The following is an 18,470-nucleotide window of genomic DNA, read 5'->3' as shown; positions in this document are numbered from 1 at the left end:
GAGTTGGTAATGTTGGTTTTGTTTGAATGTGTTTATTGTCCCGTATTGGGTGGCTTTTTCTCCTTATATACTTTGGATCCATTAATTGTTCCATCACCCACGTTACTTGCCTACTTCGCCCATGAAGTGAATCTTCCAATGTACTGTCGCCACCTGTCCCACTAACTTTGCCTTATGTAGGCATATCTTAACCGCTCTGGTGAACCAGTATCAACTTTTACATGGGTGACAAACTGATACGGTCAACCCACGTTTCCTTCCAAATACCCAAAACCGCCCCTGCCCCATCACCAGGGCTTATTTTGAAATTTGGGCGCCAACAAAAGTCTTACTGGATAATGCAGACAACCAGAGTGATGCATCACTAGTAATTTGGGTACATTGGTCTCCCCTCAACACTTCATAAACATTAAATTTGTGTTCATCCAAACCTACAATGACCTGATTTCGACGATTCTACCGGTATAGAATTCCAAGGTAAATTGTTACATTTCATTAACAGAATCAATAGGAGTACTTCTGAAGCATCATCTTTTGCATTGAAATGCAATGTAGTCTTGAAATTTATCCAAAACAAAAGCTTAACCTGTCAGGTGAAGAGTCACAATCATCCAGATCCCAAACTTAGTCAATGTGGGATTCTTCCTAAAAAAAAAGTGAAATTGTTTCATTGAAAGCTTGCAATCATACACTGAACCAACTCATAGCCACAACAAATTTCACAATAAAGAAAAAATGCAATCAGCTGATCAATACATAACAATCAACTGGATTTCTGTGGTCCTGTCACAAAAAGTGCAGGCTCCGATTTGAACCGAATAGTTCGAAATTTAGTATACTTAGAGACCAAAGAACTGTTCCAATATTTTTACCGTCCTGTTCAAATATCTTTGATACAACATTACTGTTTTGTCTAGTCTCAATCAAAAGGGAGGCAAGCCTACTGGATGGAGACCCATCCTCTACTATTTGTATAATTCCATGCTCAATCCTTCATGTTTTAACCATCAAAGTGGTTTACAAATATATCTACTGTTTGCAATTTCACATTTTGAGTTCCTTGAATGCATTCTAACCTCAATTCCCATGAGGATAACAAAGAGTCCATCACAAAAAGCACATTTTGAGGGAAGAACTTGATGTTAATATGAAAAATGACCTCTGCTGCCATCTGTACCCACCTTGTACTGATACACGAGTAATGGATGAGATCAAGGTCCCGAATTTTTCACCATTTTCAATTGTGGCAACAAACAGCTCAAGCCAATGGAACAAAGCCTGCAGTGGTTCTTGGCTACAGATTGACACCTCATGTGAAAAATTGCAGAAATGCTAAGCAACAGTAATTGCTCAGGTTTCCAAGAATACACATTTATTCCAAGCACCACAGCAGGATCATAATCATGTGAGTTTGATCTATGAAATGCTGTAGACCTTTACCACTTTGGATGTGTCACATACAACAAGATTTTCTGAGTCATTTGGAGTAGTACAAAGCCAATTGACCTGCCAAAAGCAAACAATCCTGTGTCAGATTACTCGGATTCTAGGAAGGCATGGCTTCATAAACTCGAACAGTGTTTCTTTTATTCTCTTCTTTCCTGGGGCTCAGGCGCAGAGGGGTGGAATTGTCGAGAGCAGAGTATTAGAATCTCACTTTTTTCTTTAAGTTGATGTTCAGAGTCAGAAGATTAGTGCTGCTGCTGTTTTGTCCAGCATCAAGATGTTTAGACCAATCCCACACCTTTACTAATGCATCATTGCCACCTGAAACTATAAATTTTCCTCTCTCCCCGAACAACGAGAATGCCCTAAATAAATTAGAATATCTTTAGACAAGGACGACAAGGCCTTCAATGAAATAAACTGCCTTTAGACACGAGATGGCATGCTAAGAGCATATTACTTACACACATGATACAGCAGCAGTATGCCCTCCCAAACCATAATCCAAATGAAAACTACTTCCTCTGTTCTGATCAAGGGATGCAGTATTTGAATTTGATGTGCTGGCTATAGATCTAGATTGTGATCCTTTTCGGTGCTGCAAGGAACCTTTTAACTTCACATTAGCAAGCTCAGATTCAATATCAATCACATCAACACCACCATCACCTCTGGCAACAACGCAAATCTTGTTGGTTTTCTCCAACATATCCATGTCAGGAATAACTAGTGCGTGAACGAAAGCTGGATTGAAACATTGACCTTCATTACCATTACAGTCCATGCCTGCAGTAAGGTGAAGCGATGTTAACACTGCTCCTAACATATCGAGGAACAAAAACCAGAGGGAGGGAATGAAACTGAGGAAAACTTTACAAAGACAAATTTAATATATCCTGCCATATACAGGCATACGTACCCTCCCATATATGCTCACATGCACCCCATTGATAGTTCCAGATTATTCAATGCTTTGTCTCGTACCTTGCCAACTCGGATTGGGCTGGTTTCAGATACAAATTTAATATATATTTCCATATAGGCATACCCTCCCATATATGTCCACATGCACGGTATGTATCCCATTGATAGTCCGGTGCACCCTCTTTGGTAGTCCCAGATTTTCAATGCTTTGTTTTGCAACTTTGACAACTAAAACTTGACAGGTGAATAGAGGATCTTGTGGTCTACCTATCCAGAAAATTTGGGTCCATCTGACAAACCACATGACATATATGCAAGGACCAAAATAATTCCCTATGTGGTCTGACTGGGAGACATTTACCGATAACATATTTAATTAAAAATAACGTTGTGAGGAAACATGTTAGCATTCAATATAAAAATTCTAATGGTTTCTTACTGTCATACTCTTAACATGGGAAGCAATCAGACGAATGGCTTATTTTGACCAAGTTAATAATGTCCATGGCCTTTCCAACAAAATTAATGTCCATGAGCATCATATGTCACGAAGGGAATTACGGTTAATTTCCTTTGTGGTTTGGCTTTTTTTTGGGTGAATCATGTCAGAACAGTTATAAACCCAGATTGGGTTAAATTCATGTGTTAAAGAGTCGTGAACCTTTTAAATCTGTAGCAAAAAGTAAAAAAAATCAATGAACTACTTAAAAAATACCAAAATCCTTAATTTTGCACGGTCGCCCTTTTGAGAAGTCCCACATTACAAGCTTTGCATCAAGACCACCAGTAATTACTGCCAATATATATGCATCACATGTTAGATAAAGAAAAAAAATACAAGGTCATGCGTATGTTGTAAAATATTTATGGGAGAGTTCAACATAATGCTTACAAGATGAATATAGTCACAGATAACTGTTAAGAAGACATGCAGTGTACAAGAGAAAATGCCATTAACATGTGTCACAGCATCATAATTTGATCATGGAGCTTCATAGAAAAAGATAGGAAACACCCAACATGGCATTTATTATATTATAAATAACTGGAGAAGTAGAGAGTACATATATGCCAGCACCAAGTTTATTAACCTCTGCATATGAGATGAACTGGTTCACATTTTCAGACATTGTAAGTCTATAGACCATAGTTGACAAGGCTACTAGGAGACTCAAGGCATTGGAGAGGTGCCTAGTCACTTAGAAAACAAGGCACCCGCCTAGGTGAGCAAAACAGTTGCGAGGGTAAGGGGTATATGCATAATATAAATGACTTAATTTCCTTACTTGTAAATATGAAGATGGGTTCATTCGTAATGTCAAAATATGTTTTTAATTTAGTGGCAAATATAGTTATAAAAAGGGCCTATTAATAAATTTATAAAATTATAAATAAGTAAAAAATTCAAAATAAATATAGCCGTCAAACAGGTTTGCTCAGATGAAGTACACTAACCTGTAGATAGATTAATGGACAGCAAGCCACAGGGCAGAATCACAGTGAAAGGAAGAACAGAACAAATAGAATAGAATACAAGAGACCTGAGTAACTTGACAACCAGCACTTGGGTGTGGCTGGAAATCAGGTCGAATAGAGTAAAGATCAACCACAACAACAACAACAATCATAAACTTATCCCAACTAAATGGGGTCAGTTACATGGATCCGATATGGAAAAAAGAATAAAAAGATGCAACACAAGAGAGTTAAAATGAAGAGAGAAAGGGGGTAAGAGAAGAAAATAAAGCAACAGTCAAAGACACATCACAGAAACATCCCCTACAAGGGGTTGCCTACACGGGACCTTGTCTTCCACAAAACTCTATATGTGGTCATACTCGAATTGAGCCCTACCGTATGCATATCTTTTCTTAGCACTTCTTCAATAGTCATTTTAGGCCTGCCCCTACCTCTTCTAGATCCCTCCAACTGAATCAGGACACTCTTCCTTAATAGGGCATCCATAGGTCTCTGTTGCACATGGCCATACCATCTCAACCGGCTCTCGTGGAGCTTGTCTTGGGATTTGGTGCAACCCCCAACTGGTTTCTAATACCCTAATTCCTTACTCTATCTCTCCTTGGTCTTGCCACACAACCCTCTCAACACCCTCTTCTCCACTACACTCAATTTATTCAGATCACTCTTCTTAACTGCCCAACACACCGCTCTATATTGTTGGAGTTTATGTAATAAAGGTAGTTCAAGAATCGTTCTTATATTATGTTGTCCTAAGCTGTATTTTTTTAATTTTCTTTTCCCTTTCACCTCCCTAGGAAGGTCTAATGTGATTTCCCTACAGTTCTAGTTGAACATAATACATATGGGAAAGAGCAAGAAAGCTCCCCACGTTTTGCTCTCATTCTTCTTCTTCTTCTCTCATCTTCTCTTCCTCTTCTTCCTTCCTCTCTTCTCTCTTCTTCCTTCATCTCTAACCCTAGTCCTTCTTATTTCTAACTTTGGTATCAGAACTTGTACAAGGTTTGAGAGTCGATCAAGCATCCTCGTATCTCTTGGAACCCTAGAAGAAAAGGGGGTCCATTAGAGGCTATACTATGGAAGAAGAGTATACAACAAGAACTAATAGAGTTGTAGAAACAAGTTGAAGACGCTTGGAGGGAGATTTGAGGGCTAAAAACATTGATTGGAGCTCACACAGAGAAGAGGAGCTCACCACAACATTACTGCCAGCTCTTCGTTCGACTTCTCTCTTTTCAAGGGTCATCATTTCCTTAGGCATCGCTCGCTTCCACTTAGGGTCAGACATAGCTTCAGAAACATTCTTGGGAATAGAAGCAGATGGAGAGCAATAATAAATGCAACACTTGTAGGAGAGAGAGTCATAGAAAATAAATTAGGCCATAGGATTAGGACAAGCTCTCTTTCCCTTCCTAATAGCAATAGGAATTACAATCAATTTAGTCTCTATGGCAAAATTTTAACCCAAACCCCATTCTTGCAGTCCATGTTTCCCACTTTGGGTGGCTGCATGCTTGGGAACCGAGCTGAATTTTATTCCTACTTAATAGAAATACTGTACAGCAATTCAGGTGGAAGAATCTTACCTTCTTAAGTGCGTGTATAGCAGCAAGGGGTTCCAACAGTACAACCCAGCTGTGTACAACATCAATTCTCTGTGCAGCCAGGTAGTAGCAACCTTCCCAACTTGAATTAGTAGCAGCCCTATGCAGCAGCAAGATGGCATCACCTTGTGGCCTTTGCTTGCACCAAAAACAGCAGCACCAGAAGAGGATGCAGCAGTAGGAATAGGGGCAGCAGCAGTAGCAAATTCAGCTACAGCCCAAGTGCTGCCCACCCTCCTCCTTCCTCTCTTCTTCTTCTTCTTCTTGCTGTTCCACCATAGTATGCAGCAGAATAACGAGATAACAGAGGCGGTTATGGGCTTTTAAGGTTCAGCCCTAAGGGTCCTTAGGGCCGGTTTGGCTGAACCAGCCCAACTACAAATTAGTTCTAAAAATTAATTCTAAAAACTACTTTTGAAACATAAACTATATAAAATTTAATTCCCTTTAATAAACCCCACCAAATACTTATTAATTTGGATTTGGTCAGCATGATGACTCCTACATAGTGGGCACGTGTGAGGCTCAGGGGTATAGGGATGTGGGCCCCACAACTAAAACCAATTTTTCCTCCGGCTGGCCAGTTGGCAGCAAGGTATCCCACCGGTTTGCCCATTTTTAACTCATTTTCTGTCCTACCTCTTAGGCTTGTGACTCTACTCAATGTAGGACTGGTCCCACTCCTTTTTGGCTATTTTTTGCTCCTTCCTTGGCCAGTGAATCAGCAAAATTCTCTCTCTTGCTACATGTACATATGAATCCATAGCAGAGCAACCAGCTGCTTCTAGTTTAGGGTGTTACACATTGACTTTGGTGCCACTAACCACATGATTGGTACGTCTCATTATTATGATCTTACTCCATTTGAATTGGTAAGGATAAGGTTCGGGGGGCTGATAAATACCCTCTCATCTATTTCTGGCAAAGGAGGTATTCCCATTACCTCTTCTATTTTACTTAATTTCGTTCTTCATGTTCCTAACTTTACTAACTTTACCTTGAACCTTTTGTCTGTGAGAACTTTGGCTAAATCCTTGAATCGCTATATCACTTTTTTTCCTTCTCATCGTCCTTTTCAAGATTTGGTGACGACAAGGATTATTGGCAGTGGACGTGAGAAGTGCGGACTCTATCGACTTGGGCCATAATTGTCTTCTTTTACTACACCACAATCCTATGCATGTGGCCATAGTGATAGTAGATATTTATATACTCTGTAATGCAAAAAGAAGGTATTCTACTTATGATTTGAAACTCTATGCCGTTATACAAATTCTCAAGCATTGGAGACACTATTTGATCCGCAAGAGAAAGGATTAAAGTATCGGTATAGATTTCCTTATCGATCGGTAAAAATTAAGATACATATCGGAGGGTATCGTATTGTATCGGAGATATGCTAAAGATACACACATAAATGGATAGGAAACACTTTTTTATACACTTTTGTATAAAAAAAATAGTTAAAAAAAAACTATATGTAACATGTATTATGCATAAACACTAAATTGAGAATATCACACTAAGAATTCAAGGTTTGTAATTGTCCCATAAATGTAAAATCCTTGTTCCCAACCTTGATTTCCAGTTTAGTTAGAAAAAAAAATGACTAGTAGCAACTTTGGAATAAAAACCCCTAAAAAATGCGTGTTTGACTAAAAAATGGCCCATCTTGGCCATTACATGATCGAAGCGCACCGTATTGGTATGTATTGGTCGATAAATACCGATATATAATGAAACACATTGAAATGTACATTTCACCTTGATTTTTAATTTTTCATAGAGTATCAGTGCATATCGTATCATATCGTATCCGTGTGTATCAGTATGCATCGTAGGATACATATCGATATAAAAGAATTTTAAAATTTTCATGTATCATATCGGTAAGGGATGATACTTATACATATCGTCCGATACGGTACAATAGGTACTGATACTTTAAACCATAGCAAGGAGTTCATACTCTAATCGGACCATGAGGAACTCAAGTACTTGCATTCTCAAAAGCCCATTAGCAATTGGCATGCTAAGTGGATCTCTAATTTGCAATAGTTTGTATTTACCCTTAAGTACAAAGCTGGAAAAGAGAATCAAGTGGCTTATGCGCTTAGTCGAAAGGTGCTAATGATCAATACATTTACAGTACAAAACACAGGGATTGAACACATCAAAGACGAGTATGCCAATGATGTTGATTTCATTTAAATGTTTGAAAAATTACAGCAAGGTGGTCGAGACGACAAGTATTCCATCCACGATGGATACCTATTTTTGGGCACACGTCTTTGTATCCCAATACCTCTTTGAGGCGTCACTTGGTCCAAGAGCTGTATGGGGGAGGAATCGGTGGACATTTTGGCAAGGACAAGACATACTCTATGGTGGTGGATTTATACTATTGGCCTCGTTTGCAAAGGGATGTTCAGAATGTTATTCAACGACATCGTACTTGTCAACTTGCTAAAAGAGAGAAGATGAATGTGGGTTTGTACACATCGCTACCCGTTCCACATGCACCTTGGCTAGACATAAGCATGGACTTTGTCCAAAACCGAAGTTGAATTTTTCTACAACATTCCATCCCTAAATTGATGGTCATAAAAAAGTTTTGAATAGAAGCCTTAGCAATTTGCCCTGTTGCCTAGTTCATGATTATGAGAAGACTTGGCCTTCTATTCTTGACATAGCTAAATTTGCATAAATAGTTCCGTCAACTGCACCACCGGTCACACACCATTTGAGATTGTCCTTGGTCTTTAACCTCAACGACCAGTGGACATGGTACCATCGCCACCTCATGCCCGTGTTAGTGTTGAAGCAGATGAGTTCCTTAGGCATATCACAGAGGTACACAATGATGTTTGTCACCACATTGCCATTAGCAATGAAGGTTATCAAGCAACCGCTAATCGGCATTGCCGCTATGTGGAGTTTCAACCTGTTGATACAGTTATGGTTCGAATTCCACTTGAATGATTTCCTCCTAGTACCGTGTACAAGCTCCATCATCGAAATATGGGTCTTTACAAGGTCATGAAGCGTATTGGTCCCAATGCCTACATGTTGGAGTTGCCTCCTACTATGAAGATCCACAATGTCTTCAGCGTTGCCAATCTTACACTGTATGTGGGCCACCATTCCGACGACGGAGATGTAGAGCATACATTGAGAGTTCCTCAATTTGTGACCCCTACAGACGATGTTATTGAAGATATCCTTGACAAAAAAATTCACTATTGTTCATGGTGGAAAGGGTTACTATTCGTTCCTCGTCAAGTGGAACTAACACCCTAAAAAAGATAGCACTTCGATCCACGTCAATGATTTTCAGTCTTGATACAAATCTCTACAAGCGCTACATGTCCTTCATCCATTCATCGGAGACAAATGAGTTTAAGAGGAGGGAGTTGATGTAGATCCACATCATGGGCTCCAGTATCAAAGGAGAAAGAAGACAAGCCTAGCTGGTCCCAATATTTTTTGACCCTATGCTGGCCACATCAGCAGCCCATAAACCAGCATAGGATGACCCTCTTTATTGCATAGTTGTTTCCAATTTTCTGGACTTCTAGAAGTCCTCTCAGTTGCCATCGAACCAACCTGTTTTACAGCTGTCCAGAGCTCTTCTTATGGCCTGCGATCTCCAAATTAAAGTTGTGTTTTGCTTTATTGTTTTGACTAGTCAAAGATATTATACTTAAGTTGTTTCTAGAAGGTCCCTATTAGTTGCTTTATTGATTTCTAAAGTTACAACTTAGGGTTTAGTTACTATTCTATGTTAGTTTCCTCTCTAGTTTAGTTTCCTAGTTGGGAACTACTTGCTAATTTGTAAGTCTGGACTCTCTATTTAAGAGAGATTCTTGTAACAGTTTAACACAATGAATGAATGAAGTTTATGCAGCAATTGCTAGCCCCCTAAACTCCTGAGAAATGAAGTACAGCAGCTGAAATAGTTGTGGGTGAGATGCCCAAACTGAGATAGCCATTATCCCACCCACAACTATCCATCTTCTTCCTTCCCTTCTCTTCTACTTAATTTCTATTTGAATACTTGATGTCAGATAGTGATCTGAGAACTATTTGAAGACTCTTGAAGACCTGAAACAGATACACAAGTCCACCTTTAGAGCACAGCCAAGAGAGGAGATCGATCCTGGCCTGTCAGGGTTTTGAAGCTCCATTGACCCTGGCCAGAACTCCCTACTGCTAAGTCTATTTCCTATACCCTTTTGTTTTGTGGGTTTATTAAGCTCCCTAAGGGTGACCTTCAACCAGCTTTTCAGCCCTTTTTGAGCATCCAATTGAAAGCTGGAGGGCTTCTGTCTTCTGCCTAGGAAACCCTAGTCTCTTAGACCTGATCTGCTGCTGTGTTATAGTAACTGTAGTGGTCCACTGTTGGCCATATTTTGGGAGTTTGTTCATCTGTTATGAAGCCCTACCCGACCTGGTTTGCTATTAGAGCCCTCTTTTGGAAGATCTAAGATCATAACCAATTCAGCCCTATTTCTGCAGAATTTTCTGAAGTTGTATTATCTCAACTCTGTGATCAGCTTGTGTTTTGATTGTGAGGTATTTGATATTGGGGTCTGTTTACCTAGGGTGAACTAGCCTTACATTAGTGCTGCCTAGGGTTTAACAAATATGCTGCAAGTATATAATATGGAAAGAATAAATTAGCACTCTACATCCCAACTAGTCTTCTAAATGATATGGATTCCATAGTTCAAAAGAGATCCTAAACTCGGCTAAGCCTAACCCCAACTAAGTGGGCCAGTCATATCCACTCTATTTAGGGCTATATCTTCTGTTAATTGTATGTTGCCGAGTCTTTTCTTAGTGGAACAACATATGAGCTACACATATTTTTGCTAAAAATGGCATCAACATGTGAAAACGACCATGGCATTGGCATCGGCATCCTAGACAAATTTTCTGAAAAATGGATGAGTTGAGTTGCTTCTTAGATATATCAAGAAATATAACTAAGATGTATAATTCTTTTTTATAACCTTTATGAAGGGCAACTAGGTTAAGGAACTAAAATGCATATCCTTGGACCGATCCAAAGGCAGAGATGAACCGGTTCTATATGTGAGTGCTTGGTCTAGTAGGATTTTAGTAGCTTATTCTATTTAGGACAATAATATCTTTATTTTATCTTATTCTGTTTAATTTTAAAATTAAGTATGTAGGAGTTAGAAGTAGGGTCAGTTTGCAATTTGTTACCTTGTTTAGGGTAGTGTTCTATGTCAGTTGGGTTTCCTTTTTCTATGTCTTCACTTTTCTATAAATTGGTTGTAAATGCTGGACAACTTAAATTGAAGAATGAATTAGTGAATGTGTTTGGTTGAAGTCTGAGGGCTTTGTGCGATTCTCTTCCCCCACCCCCACTCCCTCCTTTTTCTTTGTGGATTCCTCTCTCCCCCTGAAGCTCTGAGACTCATCTCAGGGATTCTTCCCTTCTCCTACCGGCCCTCCACCGTAGAGTGTTGATCTAGATAGACATATTCTACCCTCTATATCCACTCCCCCATCATCTTCTACATGGAATTAACTCATTCTGAAACTATTCAAAACCTAGTCTAGTCAGGCTACTGACAATGGGCATAAGCAACGACTATTGATACAAGCTGCTCTCATCAAAATAGACATCAGCAGTAAGGCTGACATCAAGACCAGTATGTCACTGATTCAAATATGACCGTCCAGATGGGTAGCGCAATAGCATGATACTTTTCCTTTTGAGACACAACATTGTTTATCCTTAGCCTTCAAACAACAAATGAAGTATTTTTCTCGTAACTCTAGTTGCTAAAATCACTCAGTTTGAGGTTTGAACTCCACCAGAATGCACTCCACTCCACCACTCCATCTCTTAAGATAATAGAAATACCATTTCCATACCATAACATACCTGGAGATACACATAAGAATAAAAACACTTGAACATTACGAATTTCAAGAGAACGATTTAATACTAAGTAATACCTTCCCAAGGCCTCCATGGAACGAATTGCACACTGCTACAAATCTAGTAAAGCTCATTTAAGGGAACACAAGTATCATTAGGTTGATTAACCTTCCTTAGAGAGACGACCAAGAAAATGATGAATCTATCCCAGGAAAGAAAAGAAGAACAAATTATCTTGATTACACTATTCACATCTGGACAAGGCTGCTACAAAAAAAAAAAAAAAAAATGGAAATTTACGAGTATGTTCAGCAGCAGGATAAAAAAGGAAGGTGGTTATGGATCATAGTGAAAAATTCACATTATCTAATCCCAAGCGGATCACAAAATCACGAGAATTTCAAAAGAGGCTCTATAGAATTACAAGGATACACTTGAATGGCCAGCTCGTAATGTTTTGTAAAGACATTGCTGGCGAATATCTATTATCTGCCAAAGAGACCGAAAGGCATTAGACCCAACAAAAAACAATGACAGAAAACTCTATATGTCAAGTAGATATTGCATATGCTAAGATGATAAATTAGGGGAAGAGAAATCAACACTTCTACAATCCCAAATTACTGAAAAAGGCAGCTACTCTATGTGCACATTTGAGGCAGCTTCTCAGATTCTCAGAACCCAGCTTTTTCAGATAAGAAGCTCTAAAAAAGCAGGTCCAATGAGCTTCTTGTGCTTGATTCTTTGCACCAGCAGCAGCTGAAAAGCCCAAGAACTCCCAACCCCCCCCCCCCTCTTTCCTGTATTTCCGGCTTCTGCTTCTTGGTTTATAAGCTGTGCACAAGAAGCTCTCCCAAATATGCCTATATATAAAGCAAAAAATGAGCTATAGAAAAATATCTTTTTTTTTTTTTGGGGCGGGGGGGTGGGGGGGTGGAGGGGGGAGAAGCAGGCAGATTTATTGTGAAGAAAAACTGTTCCAGTGATCTGCATAAGGAGTAATGAACACTGAAGGACTTTAGGTGGGCAGAATAACAGGCCATAGAGAGGAGTAGAATGGTGTTGGTTCTAATTTAGTTAACCGTATTCAGTAATGATTTGGTTTATTGATTACACTCTAATATAAGAAAGGCATAGTAAGATTCTCAAGGTACTATTACTGAAAGCAGCATGTGGCTAAATCTTTCTCAAGGTATATAAGTGCATGAATGAAGAAAGTAAATCACTCCATCGACAACGATACCTTTATTTCACCACTATCATCGGCAGCGGCAAGAAATGATGACTTAGAACTGCAAGCAACCTGCAATGACGGAAACATTGTACGTGTTGGAGATATGATAGAAAAATTGTACGCATTGAAGAAACTCGGACAAATACACATGGAGGGGAAAAAAAACAAATATTATACCACAACATTATTGTCCCAAATAAGCAATAACTGGTGCATTCAAAACTAAGGGGGCAATGGATTGGATTGATCACAGAAGGCAACAGCTAAGCATCTCACCAGAACTCAATCCATTTATTCATTACATAAAAAATCCCAGCCTAACATGGAAAAAGAGTGGTGGATTCCTAATATAGATACTAGACTAGATTGAGGACCAAGGCTTAAATTTATGTAATCAAGCCAAAACCCAGCCCATCTATCAATCAGGTTGAAATATATAACCCCTGAGTTGAATGGGGTAATGACTTGTGTCAAATATGACACCAGCCCTCTTTATTTATAACAATGGAGAGAAGGTTCTAGAGAATTACAAAGACCATTAAATCCCTTAGGGTCCGTTTGGTAACTGACACTTTCCCTAAAACCCATAAAATCCATTATTACAACATTGCAAATAATTGGATGAAACATCTTACTACTAAGACATTTAGTAAATACATCAGCTAATTGTTCATTACTGGGAACAAAAGGTACAGTGATAAGGCCCATATCCAGCTTCTCTTTGATGAAGTGTCGCTCGATCTCCACATGCTTGGTTCGATCATGCTGGACAGGGTTGTGAGCAATGCTAATGGCAAATTTGCTGTCACAAAAGAGCTTCATAGGAAGGGTAACATGAACAGCCAAATCAGTGAGAAGACCATGAAGCCATAGGAGCTCACAAATGCTATGTGCCATAGCACGGAACTCTGCTTCAGCATTTGAATGGGCAATCACGGCTTGCATCTTGCTACGCCATATAACAAGGTTACCACCAACAAAGGTGCAATAACCAGTAGTAGACATGCAGTCATCAGGGGAACTTACCCAATCTGCATCTGTGAAGGCCTCCACCCTAAGGTGATCATGAGGAGAAAAAATGATACAACGTCCTGGGGAAGATTTCAAGTACCGAAGAATACGCAGCACAACTTCCATGTGAGTCGAGTAGGGATCATGCATGTACTGACTAGCCAGGTTGACGGCAAATGCTATGTCAGGGCGTGTATGAGAGAGATAGATCAACCACCCCACTACTCTCTGATATCTCCCCTTATCTACCGGATCACCTTCCTTGCTACTCAGGTGACCATTAGCTTCAATAGGAGTGTCTGCCAGCTTACACCCCAATATGCATGTCTTAGAGAGAAGATCAAGCACATACTCCGCTGAGACAAGTAGATCTCACGAGAAGACCTGGCAACTTCAATGCCGAGGAAGTAACGAAGTTGTCTTAGGTCTTTGATCTCGAATTCCTCACTCAAGTATCTCTTGAGGCGAGAGATTTCTACCAGATCATCACTAGTAACAACAATATCATCTACATAGACTATTAGGATAGCAATCTTCCCACCAGATCTCTTAATGAATAGAGTGTGGTCAGCATTGCTTTGAGAGTAACCTGTAGCAACCATAGCCTTATGGAAATGTCTAAACCAAACACGAGGGGATTGTTTCAGCCCATACAGAACACGCTTCAGGTTATATACCTCCCCTTGGGTTTTGGAGCAAGTGAACTCAGGAGGAATGTCTATATACACTTCCTCAAGTTCCCCATGAAGGAAGGCATTTTTCACATCTAACTGCTGGAGATCCCAATATAAATTGAGGACACAAGCCAAAATAACACGAATTGTGCTCATCTTAGCAACTGGACCAAAAGTCTCCTGTTAGTCAATCCCATAAGTCTATGTGAAGCCTTTGGCAACAAGTCTGGCCTTGTACCGATCAACTGTACCATTAGCCTTTTGTTTTACTGTGAAGACCCATTTACACCCAACTGTCTTCTTTTGTGAGGGAAGACACACCAGATCCCATGTGTCATTTTTCTTTAGAGCTTGCATCTCTTCAACCATAGCTGTCTGCCATTGTGAGCCTGCACTCGCTTCCTGCCAGGTATGAGGAATGGACATAGAGGAAAGAGAAGACATAAAACTATAGTAGGAAGGAGAGAGTGAGTCATAAGAAACAGTTTTAGCAATATGATGTAAAGTACAAGACCTAATGCCTTTACAAACAACAATAGGCAACTCAAGAGACTGATCAACAGAAGGAAAAGGAGAATTACCAGGGTCCAAGGGGATAAGATCAGGCTTGAGAGGAGACGACTGGCATGGTAGGGTAGATGCTGGATGTGTAGTGATTTGAGTATGCTCTCTGTGACTATACACACGTATCTCTGGCCGAGGCGCAATAGGAGAAGTAGAAGTGTCACTCTCCCCTTGAAACGGGATACTAGCAAAGATGGCAATTTCAAGAGACGGCGGCATATCTTCCACAATGGAAGGAGACTCCCCCTGAAGAGGTGTCGCAGTGTAGTATGACGCAGATTTGTGAAAGATAACATCCATAGTCACAAACCAATACCGAGTAGGAGGATGAAAACATCGATAGCCTTTATGAGTAGGAGCATACCCCAGAAAAATGCATCGGAGACCACAAGGATCAAACTTTCCATAAGGATGATGATCACAAGCATAGCAAACACTACAGAATACTTTAGGAGGAGCAAGAAAAGTAGCGAAACCTTAGAGAAGATCTAGAGGGGAGCGGAAGGCATGGACCTAAGAAGGAATTCGGTTGATAAGAAAGGCAACAGTGAGAATTGCGTCGCTCCAGTACTAGGGAGGAACATGCATCTCAAACATAAGAGTGTGCTACCTCACAACGGTGGCGATTCTTCTGCTCAATAACCCCATTCTAAGTCGGAGTATCCACACAACTAGTCTGATGAATCATCCCATTATCTGAAAGGTAAGCTTGAAAGGACCCTTCAAAGTATTCACGGCCATTGTCGCTTCGAAGGATCTTAATGGTAGCATCGAACTGAGTCTGAACCATGCAGTGAAACTGCTGAAAGCAATAGAAGGTCTCACCCTTGGTTCGCATCATATAAACCCAAGTAGTACGAGAATGATAATCAATAAAGAGACAAACCACCGATAACCATTGACAGACACATAGCGGGATGGACCCCAAATATCAGAATGTATCAAAGAAAAAGGAGTGGCACTTTTATTTCCAGAAATAGAATAAGTGATTTGAGTTTGTTTGGCCAAAACATATGACCCACAAAAAAAACTGACTCGAATTACAATTTTTAAAGGAAAAACTCTAGCTAAAGTTCCCAAAGGGGGATGTCCCAACCGACGATGCCACCATAATAACTCAGAGATGGGAGGTGACGTAGAAGATGTCTGAAGAGCCTGATCAGAGACCAACGCCGAGTCATCATCAAGCAGATACAGACCACTACGTACCCTACCAGAGCCAATCATTGCCACTATCACCAGATCTTGAAAAACACAATGAGACGGGAAAAATGTGACTTTGCAATTAAGACTGGAAGTAAGACTACTAATGGACAAAAGGATAGTGGAAAAAGAAGGAACATGCAATATAGTAGAAAGGGATAAAGAGGGGATACAACCAACAGAGCCCTTCCCCAGAATAGAGGAATAAGTCCCATTAGCCAATTTGACTTTACCATTACCAGGACAAGTAATGTACTGTGAAAGAAGAGACAAGTGACCTGTCATATGATCAGAAGCCCCAGAGTCTACAATCCAAGGGGTAGAAGGGACAGACATAGTATGGCCACAAAAAAAGATACTTGACCCAGAAGGGGTCGAATGAGCAGAGCTCGCAGTGGCAAGTGCAGGAGAGTTTGGACGTGTCAAGAGGTGCCGGAGGAGAGTAAGCTCGTCAAATGATAGCGAGGCTACTGAGGAGCTAGGAGTAGAGTAAGAGTCAGGGCTCTCAGTATGGTTGTCCTGCCTAGAAGTACCGGTATGACCATTCCCTCGCCCTTTTCTAGATGTATCAACAGGACGACAGCAGTGCTCCTTGGTGTGACGCTCCTTCCCACAGTAATCGCACTTCACTTAAGTCCTAGTAGAGGAGCCACTAGATTGTGGGGCTACACTAAGGGACTGAGTGCCAGAAACAAGTGTAGATCTCTCAGTAGGAGTGGCAGCTTGCTATGGAAGCATAGTGATACGTCGACTGTCCTCAAGTTGGATCACAGTATAGGCTTGATTCAAGGTAGGAAAGGGGTCACGACTCAAAAACTGGGACCGCAACTGATCAAACTCCACATTCAGACCTGCCAGAAAGTCATAGACCCTGATTTTGTCCTCTCGCTTATGAAACTTAGTGACATCTTTAGTGGTGGAAGGAGTATACTCATAGAAATCCAACTCAATCTATAGTGACCACAACTCATAGTAGTATTGTGATAGAGTGAGCCCTCTCTGCCTCAGATCACGAACCTTCTGGTGAAGCTCAAAGACCTGAGCATCATTCCCTGCCTGGGAATAGATATCCTGGACAGATTTCCAGATCTTCGTAAAGGAATCGAGGAGATAGCCACACGAAAGCTGTGGCAACATGGATTTGACAAGGACCAGAGAGTTGGCATACTCACACTTGTCAATCTCATTACTAGTGGTCGGACGCTTTGTGGTTCCAGTGAGGTACCTGTAATAGCCACGAGACTTGATGGAGATGTAGACCGAGCGTGACCACATAAAGTGGTTTATGCCATCAAGCTTGAAAGCATAAGGAGGAAAGGTAGAGCCGTGGTGTCTTCGCCAGTAGAAGCAGATGAGATGGTAGACATAGTTGCTACTCAAAGGGGCTGTGCAAATAGAAGAGACACTAGCCGGAGATAGAGAAAGCACCAAAATAACCAGAAAAAAGCTAGAAAACCCAAAAATCGATAAAGGGTAAAACCCCAAGAAAACGATTTTGGGGATAGCTTTAGAACAGAGACCTCAAACGAAAAAGTGGTAGGTACATATCACCACAAGGATAAAAGGCACCAATCGCAACAAACATCAAGACGATCGGAGCATCGAGCAGGGAAAAAGCATCTCGGCAATGAAAAAACATTCTCAAGGAAAAAACCCTAAAAAAGTGATAAAAAAAGGTTCTGCGTCTCTCAGATCATTGTAGAAGAGACTCTAAGAGCCCAGGGGAAGGATGGGTGGAGGCTAGAAACCCTCTTGGTGGTGTAAGAAGCTCCCACCACGAGAGAGAAGTAGATGAAAAGAGATAGAGGGAGGCACAGATGAAGGAGGCGCTGGGAGAGAGAGAGAAATGAGAAAGAGGCAAAGAGATGGAGAAGAGGGAGAGCCCTTAGGGTTTCGGATCCTAAGGCTCTGATATCATGTTGAATGGGGTAATGACTTGTGTCTAATATGACACCAGCCCTCTTTATTTATAACAATGGAGAGAAGGTTCTAGAGAATTACAAAGACCATTAAACCCCTTAAGGTCCATTTGGTAACTGACACTTTCCCTAAAATCCATAAAGCCCATTATTACAACACCCTGCTACAACTCTGTTAAATTAAGGACAATCCAAAACTGAAAGGAAGATACCCACAAGTATCCTTCACAAAGACCTATGTTTCTACAAACATTTGGCCTATCCCTCTCATTCCATATCCCTCTTACAAAAGCAAACACAAAGAATACTCCAATCTGTTTCCCCAAACCACAAATAGGATAGACAATAAAGAACCTAGAGATGATATCGTCCTCCTTAACATTCCAAACTGATCAGAAGTAGCCAAAAATATCTCCAATAACCTAGCAATGCACATGTTAAAGTAGCTACATGGACCCTTTGTACCATGAGAGCATAAAGGGTGCATGTGTTCAG

The 18,470-nt window shown here is 40.5% G+C and overlaps 1 protein-coding gene across 2 annotated transcripts in view; it reads right to left on the bottom strand.

The window, feature by feature from the left end:
- Positions 1 to 844: 844 nt before the first annotated feature.
- The window catches only part of LOC122079321 (WD repeat-containing protein 53), an 85,257-nt gene continuing 67,631 nt past the window's right edge, over positions 845 to 18,470 (bottom strand). For both annotated transcript variants that reach the window (XM_042645694.1, XM_042645695.1), the window contains 7 exons: positions 12,614 to 12,673; positions 11,803 to 11,859; positions 11,448 to 11,490; positions 3,086 to 3,163; positions 1,911 to 2,232; positions 1,658 to 1,811; positions 845 to 1,506 (listed from right to left, as the gene is read on the bottom strand). In XM_042645694.1, the coding sequence (XP_042501628.1) occupies positions 1,417 to 1,506; positions 1,658 to 1,811; positions 1,911 to 2,232; positions 3,086 to 3,163; positions 11,448 to 11,490; positions 11,803 to 11,859; positions 12,614 to 12,673 (804 nt within the window). In that variant the 3' untranslated portion in view covers positions 845 to 1,416. The remainder of the gene's footprint in view (positions 1,507 to 1,657; positions 1,812 to 1,910; positions 2,233 to 3,085; positions 3,164 to 11,447; positions 11,491 to 11,802; positions 11,860 to 12,613; positions 12,674 to 18,470) is intronic.

Source organism: Macadamia integrifolia, chromosome 5 (assembly GCF_013358625.1).
Source record: "Macadamia integrifolia cultivar HAES 741 chromosome 5, SCU_Mint_v3, whole genome shotgun sequence".
NCBI lineage: Eukaryota > Viridiplantae > Streptophyta > Magnoliopsida > Proteales > Proteaceae > Macadamia > Macadamia integrifolia.
Note: the sequence above shows the minus strand (reverse complement) of the source record. Positions and strands in the feature narration are given on the sequence as shown.